Below are 17450 nucleotides of genomic sequence, written 5' to 3'. Positions count from 1 at the left end.
GCACGAAGCAGCAGCAGCAGCAGTAGTAGTAGTAGTATAGTATTTGTAGTATTTGTAACTGTCTGTAATGTATAGCTGCTACCACACAGTGGCAGAAGATCAGGTGAAGGTTTTCCATCAGAGCTTGCAGGAGTTGTTGTTAGACGACAAATAGTTTTTCTTAAACTATTTTTGTCTTATGATACATTTTAGTTTTTTATTATGCTTAACCATGCAATGTGAAATGTTATCTTTCAGTCACATGCACTGATATTTGCGCACAGGTTTGTCCTGCACTATGAAAGGTAACAAACTCCATGAGTACCAAAAACAGAACTACTTTATTTTATTCAGTTTACTGAATAAACCCTGGAACATGCCTCTCTATGGATGGCATTTATTTACCTTTGTTTGCACTCTCTTTACCGATACTAGAACTGAAACGATTAATATCGGATTAATTGATTTTAATCCAACCTCTTCACTGTAGTAGTGAAGCAGGTTACTGTTCTGTGTTTTGCGCTGCGTGAAGAAAGAAGGTTCTGTCTTTGCTCAGACCGTGACAGAGCTTCACTGTTCTCTCCTCATCCGAGGTTGGATTACTCGCTGGCCAGATTGTCCTGCCTTTAAATCCGAGAGGCCTTTAAAGGTTGCTTCTGACAGAACCAGAACCAGAGTTACAAGGTTTTCCTTTTGAAACTCTGAAGCCATCCCAGCTGCATTGGTTTTATGTGAACTAACTTTTTATTCAAGATAAGCTGTGCGCCCTTCAAGGTTTTTCCATTTGATTCTGGTTTGTTCCCCATGCAGCAGATAAAAGTTTCAACTTTTTTTGCTGCCGTGCTCCTTGGCATGTCCAACATAGAGCCAGCTTTTTATGGCAGGGCTCCATCTGCAGCAAGGCCACAGGTTTTAACCCCTCATCTCCCGTTTTCCTACAGGGAATGCACCCGAGGAGGATTCTGCAACTTCATGCATCTGAAGCCCATCTCACGGGAACTCCGCAGGGAGCTCTACGGCCGCCGCAGGAAAAAGTCATTACTCCTCAGTGGAAACAAATGTTCTCTCTCTCTCGAGTCACTGTTCGTTTGTAAATGAGGTGTTTGTTGTCCAACAGGCACCGCTCTCGTTCCCGCTCCCGAGAACGGCGCTCCCGCTCCAAGGATCGACGGCGGGGCGATCGCGAGAGGCGGAAGTCCAGAGACCGGGAGCGGTCTGGGAGGTTCTGAAAGAGGCCGAGGCTGATGCATTCAATCCCCTACTTCCTAACCCCAGCAATGTTTTATTTTGTTTTGTTTTTTTTCTTTTTTGTTTCGGTGAATTGTTGAAACTGTTATTTTCTTTTATTCACTTTTTTTAAAAGACAAGCTCGTGTCGCTTTCTCAATAAAAAACAGATTTGTAACTGTACCGCCAGAATGTCCGTCCATGAATTCTCTCCACAAGAATTGGATTGTTGACGCTTTTCTTGTGTCCATCCATCCTTCCATTTTCTTGTCCCTTAGTGGGGTCGGAAGGGTTGCTGGTGCCTATCTCCAGCTAACGTTCCGGGCGAGAGGCGGGGTTCAGGACACACAACCATGCACACACACTCACACCTAGGGGCAATTTGGAGAGGCCAATTAACCTGACAGTCATGTTTTTGGACTGTGGGAGGAAACCGGAGAAAACCCACACATGCACAGGGAGAACATGCAAACTACATGCAGAAAGACCGGGGCTGGGAATCGAACCCAGAGCCTTCTTGCTGCAAGGCAACAGCTCTACTAACTGTCACTGTGCAGCCGCTTTTTTTGTGTGTGTTTGCAAAATGTTTTCTCATCTGATAGAATTGTTTAATTGTTATTTTATTTTTGTTCTTTTCACCATTTAGCTAGATACTTTTGGAAGCCATCATGTTTCTATAATAATCTACAGAAGGCAATTAAATCAGTTCTCAAGTCGGGACACCAGTGGGACTTTATAATGGTTTTGGTTCCTAACCAGACTAACTAAAGTTGGCAATACAAGCGAATATCAGTGAGTTAAACCAGGTTTTATGCAGTTCAGAGGTGCTGGCACAAAGTTGCATGAAACACCAATGAGAATTTTTGAACCCACTTCCGTTAAGTTCATGACGGACATTAGGATTCCTACACAATCTGGAAAAATGTGGAGATGGTTTAGTGTGCAGAAAAAAAGGTTTTCCCAGAGTTATCAGTTAAGTCACAGATGTAAACTACTTAAGCTTACTATTCAGAATGCTGTACCTAATGTTATTAATGGAAGGTTGAGTGGAAGGCAAACCTTTCATTCATAAATTTGCACAAATAACTAATAGTAGCCATAACTAATAGTAGCAATGTTCATGAAAAACTAATCTTAACCAAAATTATCTTACATGGGTAGCTGGAAAATTTATTGCTACAATGTCTTTGGTTGATTTTTCTGACATGAATCTAAGGTTTCGTCCAAAGTCAATGCTGTGAAGTAGTTCAGATAGGTGTAGAATAAATACAATATTTAAGAGAATTAAAATGAAGTGATATTTTTGAATGTACCATGTAAAAGTGATACATGGAAACTTTTACTTGCCCTTTATTTCCTAGAGTCATAATCATGTAGCAACATGTCTCAAATGTATCCTTTTGTGTAGTTATTTTAATTTTCATCCTTGAGTTTTTGACAAGGATATCACTTGTACTTATACTTAAGCGCAGAAATTATTTTAAAAGTAAAAATAATTATAATTTTTTTTTGTCTACTCAACATTTTTGAATATCAAAGGCAAAGCGCGTGAGAAGTCGTCAATATGACACATGGTACTAAAGTACGAGGGCTTTGTGTTTGGTCAGCACAAAGGTAAACAGGTGGTGCGGACAACTTGGCGACCCTTTTTATCCAGACCCCGTATCGAGAAACCTCCTCTCCTATTGGTCGACGCAGTCTAAACAGACGCCCCCGTCTTAGCCAATCAAGTTATACCTTTACTTGCGTCCTCTCTGTATGCTACACGTGCTCATTGTGCTCCAAAACCGCTGTACCTCCCGGAAGCTTCTCATTCCGCCGCTTGTGTCCTCAAGTCACCTCCCCTCTTGAAGTTCATTTTTTCCTCTCCATCGGTTTCTGGCTGCATTTGAACCTCCAGGTAAGCGAACACGGACGGGTAGCGGGAGAAAAAGCGTTGAGGATGTAAGAGTGATGCTCGGAGACGTGGTTTTCAGATATTGGCTCGGTGGACGGCGAGCTGATGCAATATCTCCCCGATATTTGTGACCGAATGTGGGATGCTAACAGTTTACTTAACTCTTACTGATTAATGTCTTCACTCTCACTTGTCTTTTATGTTTATGTGTTATTTCCCGTTTAAGTTCAGGAAGTGTTTTTTTTTTTTAAATTCAGAATCGAGGTAAATTTGGGAGAAAATGGTGCGCCATCGATTGTATGTGATGGCATTAAATTCCGTTGACATTAGCTTGAAACATCCAATAAAAACGCTTTATAATAACACTAACCTTTTTTTAAAATATCTTATATGTTCTTTTATTGTTTGTGTCGCATCACAGACGTGACCTCACTTTTGCAATTTTATCCCATTTCAGAACTACAAGCCTAACTTTTACAGCTAAAACCCACCCAATACTAAAGCTTTAACATTTTTAAAAAAGTGAAAGTTTCTCTACAAACCCATTTTCTGGAAAATGCACTCGTACCTAAGCAACAATATCATTTCGATTTGTTTTTCGGGGAATTCAGATGTGTATGTTAAGGTATTTTTTCCTCACTTTTACATTGTGATTCTAAAGCTGGCATTCCTGCTGTGCACATTTGTCATGGCCGAGGGGATAAATGCAAACCCTGCTCCTCTATCTGTTAAACAGCTGGTGCTTTAGCTGCTGGCAGAGCTTTTACCTGATTCACACTTTAAAGGAAAAACACTGCAGCTAAATAAAACCCATAGAGTTGAGCAGTGGAGTCTGCTATTCTCAGAAAAAGATGTTAAGAAATGAATGATGACTGTTAAATCTCTTGTAAAGATAAACCTCAAATTGCCACTTTATTTCTGTCTCTGAAGTTATTAATTCAAAAGAGGATTAAAACTTCTGGATGGGGGAAAAAAGCCACTTTAAGCTCAAAAATTTTTTTTCTTTTCAAAAAATAAGGTAATTCTTTAAGAATTTTAATAAAGTGAAAAAATTTGAAAAAGTCAGAATAATTTTTTTACATTGACCCTAATTTTCTTTCGTACAATAATTTATTGTGCATTTATTAATAGAAATATTTATGCAACAGGTTGCTTCCATTTTTGGACTTTAACTAGACCGTATGCATCTTTCATGTATGTTACGAGGCATTGGTTGCGTATTAATTGTAGTTTGAAAAAGCTAAAATTTCAAATCTGCTAAAAAAAAAAAAAAGAACAAAAAATCCCATCCTGTGTTTTATAGCCCTTTCAACAAGATGCTACTGAAAATACCCGAGTGACCTCAGTTGATTCTAGCTGAATGAAGCACACCTTCTCCCAACTTGTTGCTGCAAGCTTCTGGTTAGTTGGCTAATAAAACAGTAATGTATTTTTTCTCCAAACCTACAAAAAAACAAAACAAATATGGGGTGTTTGGAAATATTTCTCATCATGAAAAATGTGCAAAGTCATGATTGGGAAACTAAAACCGCACCATTCATCACCCTAACTAATACTGTTTGAAAACTAAAACTAGATGAGACCATTAATTATCCAACAAAAACGGGATAATAAAAGTGGCTTAGCTCTTTCTCACTGTTTCTCAATAAAGAAAAGCTACATTATTTTGCACAGTAAGCAAATTTTTTATTAATAAAATTATTTCATACGTTTTTTTTTCTTCTTTAAACTATGTAAATATAAATACATTAAATATTTTTTGCAAAACGGATTTGTTTTAGAGTTAATCTTTTAAAATTTCATTTTAAATCATTTTCACACTTTCACTAGACTCAGGAGGAGAACATACCGAAGGTGATTAGATATTAATCTGATTAAAAGGGTCTGGCGAGGGATTTCTCACAGGATTGGGTTTAATGTTGGCCGGAGCGGAGCAGGTGATCTTTGGGTTTTGTCGGGTGAACGGGTTTCTCTGGTTAATCCTCGCTCCTGGTCACAGGGGGGATCGGGTTGCCTTGTTGAACCCTGCGAAGAAGGCCGCCGCATACCACAAGCTGTTTGCCACATTTACCACAGCGGTTGTGCCGGCCGTCACTTTAATTAGCAGCAGTGGACATGAAAGAGGAGCCAGCATGTGTATAATTAGCTTTCATGTTGACACCTGGGGAACCATTTGGGTCAGAATAATCCAAATGCAGCACATTTTTTATTCATGAGCCGCTGAGTTTTTGTTTGCTTTAGAAGATGGAGCCGTTTAGGTGTGTGAACATCATTTGAACCCACGTTGGAGTCAAAGAGTGGCCTCGGCTTTGACCTCTGACCTCTGAAGTGCGTGCTATATGAGTTGGTGTCGGCTCATCTAAAGCTATTTTAACTTGAATCTCCATACTTTCCATTCTAATGATTCATATTTTTTGAATGGTTATATTGTTTACACTGAGAACATAATCAGTTTTATTTATGGATTTGTCTCTCTGTGTATTTTTTTTTTTTAATCTCCGTTTTATTTAAAATACCTTCCAGTTTCAGTGTTAAGTGTTCTTTATGAAATTTAAGTTTATTGTTTTTTGAGAGCGTGAACTTGGATTATGATGCCATTATCATTATATTACTTGAAAATGGTCTCAAAACAACAATATTATCATTTATTGCAACAATTACTGGGACAGGTTATTGTTCAGCAAACTTTATTGTTGGTCAAAATGAGCTAACCTATTAAATCCCTCTTTTTATATAATGAACATGTGACCTACACACTCCAGATATCAGCATTAAGATGGTATTCAATAGTCAGTTATGTAACTCTGACATTAACAGTATTATTAGCCAACATGAGCTGAGTCACTTCCAGGTTCAGATTAAAGAAACAAAGGATTGGAGGGAGATCATAAACATTTCTGCAGGTTTGTGCTGATAAATCTGGATTATGGTATTTTTTTTTCTCTCTTTTTCCTTGGAAAGCAGAAAGCTTATTAACAAGATTAGGAAACTTTACTGGTCCCGTTTTCTTCTGTTTAATGTCTGACGCAACAGTAGCTGAAGAAAGATCAGCCATCCTTTCCCCCAGTCTCACTTCTGTTTTCTCATCTGCCGCCAGTCGAAGTAGAGCCACTGCCAATGATGGTTGTGTTTGCTCGTAACGATGACAGGATGAATACGTGAGAGGAGTCACTGGGGGTGGAGGAACGACTCCTGTGCCAAAGCTAGATTACATGACTCAGCATTATTTAGAGGAAGTTATGCTGTATTTTTCTGTGTAGGCTTGTACACATTTTTTAGTGAGCATTTAGAGGCTCAAAGGGGGGGAAAAAACATTGGTTTCTTTCTCATTTCATACTTTGACAGTACGTATTTGTAAGGTTTGGTCTTTGAGATTGTCATCTGAAAGTTCTTTTGAGTTTTTTTTTTAGTCTGAGCCAATAAGTCTACCCGGATATCCATATCAGGGTAGACTCATACGTATGCATAACACATGCATCCGTATGTGTTATGCATACGAATGCATGACACTACAAATTTATTTTCCAACCAAACATTGCGACCAACCAGTCCTTCATGTTTGTGATTTTGCACACACTGGGATTACTGGACTGTATCTTTCCTTTAACTGGAAGAAGAATGTCAAACTAGAGTAAAATAATAATACTTTGCCTTTAACCAGGTTTCAATAAGTGTTTTTTATATTCATTTATTGGAAAAGGTTGATGGAAACTAGGGCTGACGATATTAGAAAATCTTGCAATGATATTTGCAAATATTGCAATGATGATATCATTCCCCTGTTTTTTTTTTTTCCTTTCGTCTCTTTTTAATCTGCATACATCCATCTATCTCCATACTTGGAATACATAAGTTAGAAATGGAAAAATTACTGTGAGCTACTAGTGTTGGTCTTTGCAATCTAATTGGTTCCTCTGAGGTTACAGATATATATGTGAAAGCATTTGTGTGTTTTCTCTGAATTGTTTTGGTTGACATAACAAAAGCACTTCTTTATCAACTGGCATTTTTATCTGTAAGATAAAGCGTCCGACACTTGTGTAACCCGCTGTTTACCGTTTCCCTTCAGGTTGAGCAATGCCATCTGTTCCCTCCTCCAAGGAGGCCGTCAAAGGCCCCGTGTGCCCTCACTCTGCCAAGCTGCACACCAACGGAGACGCCCCGCTCCGCGAGGGCTCGTTTCCCGTCATTGGGACCGAATCGGACGCCAACGAAGACTCCGGCAAAACCATTCAGGTCAACACAAAGAACCCCGCCGTAGACAGGAAGTGGATCCGGCCGGATCTCCCCAGCCGCTGCACGTGGAGCCTGGAGGCCTCCAAAGCAGACTCACCCCACGGACATTTTTCAAAGTGAGAATCGGTCTTTCTTCTGGCAGTTGACCCAAGGAGAGTCTGCATAAAGCAAGAGATTAGATCATCGAGGGGTGACTCACTCTTACTAGCACAAGCCAGACAAGTGGATACATGTGTTTTCTCACCTACAGAGGAACTAAATCAGCTTCTTCATACCTCTGCCTTCTGCCTCCCCAGGTCCGCCTCCCCCACCATCCTTCCAGACATCCTGCACCGGATCGGTGACACTCCCATGGTACGGATCAACAAGATCCCCAAAGCGTTTGGAGTCAAATGCGAAATACGTGAGTCATCCGCCGCTCAGGCCGAAGCACATCCCCAAAACGAGCAGAGCCTGTGGCAGCTCAGATCTGTAAACATGGGAGGATTACCCAGTTTTATTACTGCTATAAGACAAAAAAAGAAAGTTACGGGTTGATTTTTTATTTTTTTTTTGTTTTTTTAGTGGCTAAGTGTGAGTTCTTCAATGCTGGAGGCAGCGTGAAGGACAGGATCAGCCTGCGGATGGTTGAAGATGCAGAGAGAGCGGGCATCCTCAAGCCTGGAGATACCATCATAGAGCCCACCTCTGGAAACACAGGTATCCGACCGGAAAAGCCTTTCTGTAGGCCTGTGAAGTGGGTCAGAGCAGCCGGGCTGTTAATTCTCCTCCTGTGTGTCTCCAGGTATCGGACTGGCCCTGGCTGCTGCTGTTAAAGGTTACCGCTGCATCATCGTCATGCCTGAGAAGATGAGCATGGAAAAGGTGAGCTCTCTCTGTTCTCTATACTTGTGAGGACCGGGTCAGGTGGTTTCCAGTTTAAATCTCTGTGAACCAGTTGTTATTAAAGTTACAGTCAGGCTTTGAGCCTGGGTTCCTGCACAGTCAGGAAAAAGAAAGGAATGTCGAGCATTCCTCCCTGATTTGTATCCTTACGTGTTATTGTATCGGTCCTTGTGGTGTGTTTCCTTTTTCTGAATTCAGTTTTTTTTTCTTATCTTAAAATGGATGAAACTGAGAAATCAGGTTTTTTGAGTTTATGTAACCCTCAACATGAACACTTTAGCTCGTTTCAGTAAACCGGTCAGCCACTGGATGGCAGCTAAGTTCAGACATTTTCCACACACATTTTAAATTGTGTTTTCCTTGTTCAGCACTTTGTTCTCACCTCAACTCTTCAGATCCTGCTAACTAAACCCAGAATCTGATTGTAACAAAGCTGATGGAGGTTCCCTCATCGTCTTCTCCACCTTCTCCTCCTCAGGTGGACGTGCTCAGAGCTCTCGGAGCCGAGATCGTCCGAACCCCCACCAGCGCTCGTTTCGATTCCCCCGAGTCTCACGTGGGCGTGGCCTGGCGCCTGAAGAACGAGATCCCAGACTCGCACATCCTGGACCAGTACCGTAACCCCAGCAACCCGCTGGCTCACTACGACACCACGGCCGAGGAGATCCTGAAGCAGTGCGACGGTACGCATCCCTCCGGCTGGTCTGGCTGGTTTCCTGGACCTCTGGGGGTCTTTAACTCGCCTGGTGTCTGTTTGCTGGATGTTTGCAGGTAAATTGGACATGCTGGTGGCCGGAGCAGGAACAGGAGGAACCATCACAGGCGTCGCCCGCAAGCTGAAGGAGAAATGCCCCAACATCAGAGTGAGCTCAGTTGAAACATGTCTGACGCACTGTACTTGGTCTAAAGGTTGAGTCCTCGCTTCCTTCTTTCTGCCTTCAAGTCTTTCCTTTCTATCCTTCATTTTTATAACATTCCTGAGCTCCTTCTTTCAGTTCTTTGCTTTCTTCTCAGTTTTCTTTCATTTGGAAAAAATGTTGTATCCTGAGGACTGATTGATTTTGTCCTTTTACTGTTGGTCTTCACTGTCATTTCTTTAAAGCTTTTTTTTCTTTCAAACCTCCTTTTTTCCAACCTTTTTCTTAAACTATTTTCATTCAAGCTTTCTTTGTCTTGTTATTTCTTGCTTTCTTTCCTTCTTGCTTCTTCAAGCTTTCTTTCAAGACTTAAAAATAGCTAAAAAAAAAAAGACAGCTTGAGATTTTTCAGGTTGGAAAAGTCTGTTGTTGTTTTTTCCTGTGATAAATGTGTAGGAATCCTGACTGTTAGTCTCTTCTGTGATGACTGTGTGCAGATTATTGCTGTCGACCCAGAAGGCTCCATCCTGGCCGAGCCTGAGGAGATCAATAAGACCGATAAGACCCAGTACGAGGTGGAGGGAATCGGCTACGACTTCATCCCCACTGTCCTCGACAGATCAGTGAGTCCTGGCTGCTCTCTTTATTTCCTCAAGTGTTTCCTCTGGACTGGCTTTTAATTCTGAGTTTTGTTTGTTTTTTTTTCTCCAGGTTGTTGATACCTGGTACAAATCCAACGATGAAGAGTCCTTCAATCTGGCCCGCATGCTCATCAGGGATGAAGGACTGCTATGTGGTAAATATGCATCTGATTCAGAGTTATATTTTACTTGAGTAAGTTTTTAGAAAAAAAAATTTTATTATGCTGTACTCTTTACTCACCCATAAAAACTGAAATTTTCTAGAAAACAAATTTCTGATCTCTGAAAAACTTGCTAGAAAAAAACTCTGAAATTTCTGAATTGAGTTTGTTCGAGAAGGTTTTTGTGGAGGAAAGTTACTCCTCCCTTATTTATTCATGTTTCTATTTACAGTGTCCCTCAAATGCCGTCAAAGATTTAAAGTTGGAAAAAAAAACAAATTTCAATATTTGCTCCATTCAACCTTGTTCTTCTGGATTTGTCCAACAGGGGGCAGCTCTGGGACTGCCATGGCTGCAGCTGTGAAGTTCGCCAAAGAGCTGAAGGAGGGCCAGCGCTGCGTCGTCATCCTGCCGGACTCCATCCGCAACTACATGTGAGAATCGTCTTTCATAAAACTTCATCTGCTTGGTTTCACTGGTCAATGTTTGCTTCAGCTTTTCATCTCCTTTCCCTGCAGGTCAAAGTTCCTGAGTGATAAGTGGATGGTCCAGAAAGGCTTCCTGAGGGAGGAGGACATCATGGTGAAGAAGCCTTGGTATGCACTTTAAAAACTTTTGTAACCCAAACTGTTGCTTCCACATCTGTAGCTAAAGCACCTGCTTCGCTAGGTGGTGGAACCTGAAGGTGCAGAGCCTGAACCTGTCGGCTCCGCTCACCGTCCTGCCGACCGTCAGCTGCCAGCAGACCATCAAGATCCTGAAGGAGAAGGGCTTCGACCAGGCGCCCGTGGTGGACGACGCGGGGTGAACTGCTCCTCTTGCGTTGCAAGAAATGAACATACCAACGAAGAAGAAGTGTTGATTTTCATTGCTGCATCCGTGTCTGTAGGGTGATCCTGGGAATGGTGACGCTGGGAAACATGCTGTCATCGATTCTCGCCAGGAAGATCAAGCTGTCCGATCCCGTCAGCAAAGTTCTCTACAAGCAGTTCAAACAGGTCGGCCTCACAAGTTTCCGTTTGCTTCTTATTGTGTTGCTTCCCTCAGCAGGGTTGGATCAGAAAGTAAAACTGCTGAAAACTAGTTTAATGTTCCTCCAACGGCAGAATTTTAATAATTTGTATGAAATTTTGGCATCTTGCCGCAATGTTTTCATGTTAAACCCTCAAAATTCAACACACGGCATCCACTCAGCATGATACTCCCACCACCGTGGATCTCCATGATTCTGTTTGTTTTCCAACTTCTCTTTATCAAACCTCTGAGGTTCTTAACTAGGATTAAATTTCACACAGCCATCACCAAAGCTTGCATGCAATTTAGATGCCTGGTCTCTGGCTCCACCTTGTGGCGAGGATAATGTGTGACCTGTTTTTTTGTAACCCTTTAAGACCAAGTATTGAATTTAACTTCTCTGTTTGCTACGTCCAGATAAATATAGAAAATAAAATTAAAATCTCCAAACTGATCTCTGAGAAATTTATTTTCACCATTTCTATGTTTTATCTGCCTCATGGATACAAGGTGAACATTGGGATTTTTAAACCATGACCCTGTTGGGAAAACAGAAAAACTAATTTATTTTTGACTGAAATAAAAATCAGACAAAAGTTTGATAAAAATCAGATCTGATGTTTTGCTTTTATACTTAATTAAAAACTGGTTAAAAAATCAGGAAAGTCTCAACAATTGTTTACGTTCGTCCTTAAATAATCTCTTGTTTTTTTTCCTGTTTCTCTCAACCTTTTTCTTCACAGATACGCCTGAATGATAATTTGGGGAACTTATCTCGCATTCTGGAAATCGACCACTTTGCCCTGGTGGTGCATGAACAGATCCAATGTAAGTTTGGAGAAGAAACATTGATAAATGGCTTTTCTTTATTGTGTTTTTTTTTTTCTTCAACTCTGCATCATCGGAACTTGAGGCTGAAGCTGGAAAAGACCTACATAATCAGTATTTATTGCATCATGGTTCAAACGCCATCGATTGTCGATCAAAGTTCCGTCTCGTGTCATTGGAAATAAAGTTCAGACAACCTTTACTTGAACTTTCGGAGTCTGCCAGAGATGAGCGTGTAACTTTCTGCGATGCTGTAGATTAAACCCGGAGCCCCGTCTGCTCTGTGTCATGTCTGCCTTTAACCGACGTTCTCTCTCCTTCCTCCTGTCTCTTTACCAGACCTGACCAACGGCTCGACCGCGCTGAAGCAAATGGTTTTCGGCGTGGTGACGGCTGTCGACCTGCTCAACTTTGTCACAGGCCGGGAACGGAGAGAGCGCTCCGTGTCGGAGTCCACCGATGAGCTGTGATCAGCTGACAGAAGCTTTCTCGCCTCCAAAAAATAAAAGGATGACCATTGATGAGTTCAGGAGAGTTGGAAAAAGTATTCTTGAAGTTTTTTGGGTTGTAGTTGTCTCTTATTTTCAGCTAAAAATTTATATTCTCTCGTTAGTTTCTGATTTTATATCCATTCAGCTTGGTCTGGAGTTTCAGAAGTTTTTTTATTTTTTATTTTATGTCCTTACAGAGTAGAAAGCAAATCTTTTGTAAGTTTTTAATTCCTGGTCGGCTTATTTCTCATCTGTGAGACGTCTTTGGGACCTTTTGAGTTATGCTTTAATCGTTTTTAAAGAAACTTGTGATTGTAACAGCTGGATTTCTGCATTGAAACAGAAAAAAGGGGCCATAAATGGTCTTGCTGTATATAAGCAAACATGATGAGCTTACTTTATTTTTTTCCTAATTTTGTTTCAGCGCAAAGTCTGTCGTAACTGTGAATAAGTCTTGACTATTTGATCATAGATGTGTCTTGGAGGAAATATTTTGTATTGCATTGCTTTTATTCAATGAATGTGTCTGAATAAATAAAGTTTAAGCAAAGTTATTGAACAGTTTTGTCGAAATTAAATCAGTACAGTAAGTGATAGTAAAATCATGTTTATTGATATAGGTAACTTCTTGATAAAAGTTTAGTTACATGCTCTCTATTAGTACAAGGAGTACTAATCATTTGTAATTTATTCACATGTTTATTACTGAATTGGTAATTACTTGGAGATCATTTTTAGTAACAATACATGTATTCATGTAGCAGTCATTAAACTTGAGGAGAATCAGCAAAGCTAGCGATGCTAACCGATTAGCATGTTTTTAGATCTGAAGCTATAATTACTTATAGTAATTATAATTACAATAATATAAGTATATAATTGGTATAGTGCCCTCTACCATGTCCACTATAAATTTTTTTTTACAAATATTTATGACTGCTTAATTACAGCTGTAGTTGCCCTCTATGTCCACCAGATGGCAGAAATCGCCCTGCTCTGCCTTAAAAGTTGTGTTTTTTTGTTTTGTTTTGTTTTTGCCGTAGACTCTGTCTCTCTATTACCCGCCTGTGGTCACAAGCTGGAATTACACACTAACGTTCTTCAGCTTAGTTTTAAGTAATGCTTAGACTAAGCATTACTTAAATTATAAGATTAATAAAAATTATGAGTAAGTAATAGTGAACAGAAGGACTGACCTGAATTTATCTGTGCATTAATTTGCTGCACTCACATAAATTATTACAACTGCTGCTCTTCACGTTACTACACATTAATGAATTACTCTTTCACAAAACAATTTAAAAACCAAACCCGTCTCCTCATAAACTGGACAGTTTTTTTTTTTATCAGGGCAGGGATGCTTTTTTGTTTTTTAGGTTCCGAACCTACTTCTTATTTCTTTGAATATTTTTACTGTGCAATTTGCTGTTTACACAAAATAAAAAAACAGATCCTTGATAAATATTCAGATAAATTGGGTGTATCCAAGGGCGTAGGAACAAGTTTATCATTGGGGGGGACACATATCAGAAACTTGAAAGATCCGTAAATAGCTTGAGCAAAAATGTCAAACAATGTTGTCATCAACGTGTTTCTCTAATTTGACCCCTTCTAACGAGTAATCTAACGTGTTACTATTTACAATCCAATAATCAGATTAAAATTACCCAAGTTAAGTATTTGTGATTATTTTTAGAAAACACATATTGTTGCTTTCTTCTTTTTCCTTGGGGAGATACGTTTCATATGTAACACCAGCGACACAAACGTAAACGATGGAGGGAAAAGAGATGCACATTTTCTAACTGAAGGATGAATTTTTCATTGAGTGATCAAATTACTCTTCCAAAGTAACTATGCCATCCAAGGCAATAAACTAACTACACTATAAATCATATGTGTGTAGACCTGTCACAATAACAAATTTTGATTTTTGATAAGCAATATTATTGTTGTTTTTAGACCATTTTTAAGTAATAAATGTTAATGGGAAAATTATAACGCAAGAACACAATCTGAAAGATCAGTACAGTAAACTTAAAATTATAATGAACATTTAACACTGCAACTGGAAGGCATTTCAAATATCCAAAATAAATAAACAAAACGACAAATAAAATGAATTTTGAAGTCTTTGTAAATAAAATTGTCCTTCAAAAAAAGGTTTAGCTGAGACCAAAGCACCAACCTGAAAGCTCTTATCATACAGTTTTTTTGTAGAAAGAAAGATGAATAAAAAGAGAAGTGATAAATCATGCCAATGGAAATGATTGAATTTGTTTTAATTTATCATGAGCGCGGAGCTCGGTTCATTGTGCGCGTGGAAGCGGACACGCAGTGCGGACCACGCGCGCTGCTCTCCCACGCGGCTCCAATGTAAACCTTAACTATAAACCTTGGGGCTGGTACAGTTTATAATCAGTTAACTCACATTGTGATTAACATTAGAGTTGCTACCTGTAACTATCCTGGCTCCCTGACTGGGCTGGCAGTTTTGGCGGGTCTGAATCGCTGCCAACAAAAACTCCGCTTCATCTCCAAGACGACGAACAAAATGTGTCCAGTTTTTGGTTTTTCCTTGCTCTCTTTTTTCCTTCCTTCTCACTTTGCCGCTCCACTCCATTTCAAAAGAGCAGAACAAATTTGATGTTTTTTGAACAATTACCATTTTTGTTGCTAAGAGATGAGTATGTTTACTGGTAACCAAGTGCCACGAAGTTTTTATGTTTTTTTAACAATAACAATTTTTGTTGCAAATCTGTTGCTAAGAGATGAGTGTGTTTACTGGTAACCAAGTGCCACGAAGTGAACTTCAGATTCTTACTTTTGCGAAATGTGCCAACGGTAAATGTCTTGTATCTAATCAGGTAAGCGTTATTTCGAAAGAGCTTTTGTTTTATAAACTACTTGTTATTAATTTGGTTTTAAGAGATAAGCGGGTTTTTTCTGGTAACGAACTGCCACGAAGTATAAATCGAGATTTTTACTTTTGAGTTAAATGTGTTAAATACATTTGTGAACAATTACAAAACAAAACTGTTCTGCAAAATTCACCAATTGCACAATTCTTGTTAGTGTAAAATAAGTGGTATTTCAAAAGAGCGGGAGAAACATTATATTTTTTTAATCAATAAGAATTTTTGTTGCTACGCCGTTAATCTGTTGCTAAGAGATGATCGCGTTTTCTGGTAACCAAGTTCCATAAAGTTCCATAAAGTAAACGTCTGAGGGAGAGCAGAAGAAATCCTATGTTTTTTGAACAATAACAATTTTTGTTGCTTATCTGTTGCTAAGAGATGGTTGTGTTTACTGGTAACCACGAGCCACGAAGTGAACTTCAGATTCTTACTTTTGCGAAATGTGCCAACGGTAAATGTCTTGTATCTAATCAGGTAAGCGTTATTTCGAAAGAGCTTTTGTTTTATAAACTACTTGTTATTAATTTGGTTTTAAGAGATAAGCGTGGTATTTTTCTGATAACGAACTGCCACGAAGTATAAATCGAGATTTTTACTTTTGTGTTGAATGTGTTAAATACATTTATGAACAATTACAAAACAAAAACAAAAAAACTATTCTGCAAAATTCACCAACTGCACAATTCTTGTTAGTGTAAAATAAGTGGTATTTCAAAAGAGCGGGAGAAACATTATATTTTTTTATCAATAAGAATTTTTGTTGCTACGCTTTTAATCAGTTGCTTAGAGATGATCGCGTTTTCTGGTAACCAAGGTCCACAAAGTTCCATAAAGTAAACGTCTGAGGGAGAGCAGAAGAAATCCTATGTTTTTTGAACAATAACAATTTTTGTTGCTAATCTGTTGCTAAGAGATGAGTGTGTTTACTGGTAACTAAGTGCCACGAAGTGAACTTCAGATTTTTACTTTTCCAAAAGTAAAAATCAAAAAGCAGAGCACAAACATTTCCAATGTAACTATTGCCCACATTAAAAGTAGGTTTTTTCCTAAAATAAGCTTTTTAGCTATTTTGTTTATTTATTAACCATGTTTAGCACACTGAATGGAGGAAGTCAATGTAAGACAACATGCTAGTTATAGCCCACATGCCACTGGCTGCATTTAGGCTAATATTACCATTATTCGATATTGATATTGCCTAATGTTTTGTGATACCAAGTATAGGCTACAGAACAAAGACATAAATATTTACAGAAAGAGATGTTTAAGCAGAATCATTGCAAAGGCAGAAATGAGAAAAAAAACCCCACCATTTATCTTAAATTCCTAGAACTGGCTTTAATTCTTGAGTTAAAGAAATTCTATTAAAAAACAGAAACACCTGCTTTAAAAGCAGACTTCAAATGTTCGTTTCTGTGAGCACCCTATGTATCATCTGATATTATTCGGACAGGTTCGGATCTGATATCACTTGCCTTGTTAAATTTCCTGTTCCTAAGTTCTCTGACGAGGCCCAGAAATTTGATAACAAGTCAGATTTATAAGTTTTAAAATGTTATCAGAAAGGTAGAAAGTTTGCAAATTATTTTCCTTACACTTTACAGTTATGCAGCACTTTGTGTTGATCTGAAGTAATCATCTTTGTTGTAAAATATCTTGGAATTTGTGGCTGCAGCATTGCAAATGCTAGAAATAGTTATGGGATGTGAGCACATCATGGTGCTTGTTAGAGAGCCCTAAATATTGTATGTTTATGTTATTTTCCTCAGTTGCTCAACATATACTGTTACAGAAACTCAGTTTCAGTGTTGGGGTCACATTGTATTTGGGAAACGTTTGATAGTTGTGCACGTAAGAAAAAAATAATGTAGTTTACTGCTAGGTGAAACACTAGTTAAAATCAAACCTACTTGGAGATACTCAGACAATGTGTATATTTATTTATTCATATTTATATAAATTCCCTTCTCACCCTTCCGCAGGTGGACTCTTCATCCTCTGAGCTCGGGTCATCTAGAGGCCTGGGAGCTTGAGGGTTCTGCACAGTATCTTGGCTGTGCTTAGAACCTGACATTTCCGGACTGAGATGTCTGATGCTGTTCCTGGGATCTGTTTCAGCTACTGCTCCAGTTTGGGGGTGACTGCCCCGAGGGCCCCGATGACCACAGGCACTACCACAGGTCCCTGCGCACCTCGGCCCTGTAGACGCAGGGTGAATCCTAGCAACCTGCGGCCTTTTTGCCGGGAGCACCGGATGCCACCTGATGGTGTAGACCCGCCGATTTCTGGCAGGATCAGTTTGGTAAATGCCAGGTTG

General features: G+C 39.4%; 2 protein-coding genes and 1 long non-coding RNA gene across 5 annotated transcripts in view; 2 read left to right on the top strand and 1 right to left on the bottom strand.

Moving 5' to 3' along the window:
• LOC103474499 (splicing factor U2AF 35 kDa subunit) overlaps positions 1-1388 on the top strand; it is a 44683-nt gene extending 43295 nt beyond the window's left edge. For all 3 annotated transcript variants that reach the window (XM_008425522.3, XM_081615900.1, XM_008425531.3), the window contains 2 exons: positions 921-1013; positions 1097-1388. In XM_008425522.3, coding sequence (XP_008423744.1) covers positions 921-1013; positions 1097-1208 — 205 coding nt within the window. In that variant the 3' untranslated portion in view covers positions 1209-1388. The remainder of the gene's footprint in view (positions 1-920; positions 1014-1096) is intronic.
• A 5791-nt stretch (positions 1389-7179) lies between these two features.
• On the top strand, positions 7180-12769 carry LOC103474492 (cystathionine beta-synthase-like). The gene is made up of 14 exons (XM_008425508.3): positions 7180-7454; positions 7635-7741; positions 7903-8037; positions 8123-8202; positions 8702-8906; positions 8995-9086; positions 9578-9703; positions 9792-9876; positions 10211-10316; positions 10401-10478; positions 10552-10686; positions 10772-10880; positions 11640-11724; positions 12064-12769. Exons 1-14 carry the CDS (start codon positions 7180-7182, stop codon positions 12192-12194), a joined length of 1749 nt encoding a protein of 582 aa, XP_008423730.1. The 3' UTR covers positions 12195-12769.
• On the bottom strand, positions 7380-15603 carry LOC145554946 (uncharacterized). The gene is made up of 3 exons (XR_014091006.1): positions 14673-15603; positions 7614-7807; positions 7380-7496 (listed from the first exon to the last, which is right to left on the bottom strand). It is a non-coding gene; the product is annotated as an uncharacterized LOC145554946 (long non-coding RNA).
• Positions 15604-17450: the final 1847 nt, after the last annotated feature.

The sequence above is a fragment of the Poecilia reticulata genome, chromosome 2 (genome assembly GCF_904066995.2).
Source record: "Poecilia reticulata chromosome 2, P_reticulata-male-v2, whole genome shotgun sequence".
Lineage (NCBI taxonomy): Eukaryota > Metazoa > Chordata > Actinopteri > Cyprinodontiformes > Poeciliidae > Poecilia > Poecilia reticulata.
Note: the sequence above shows the minus strand (reverse complement) of the source record. Positions and strands in the feature narration are given on the sequence as shown.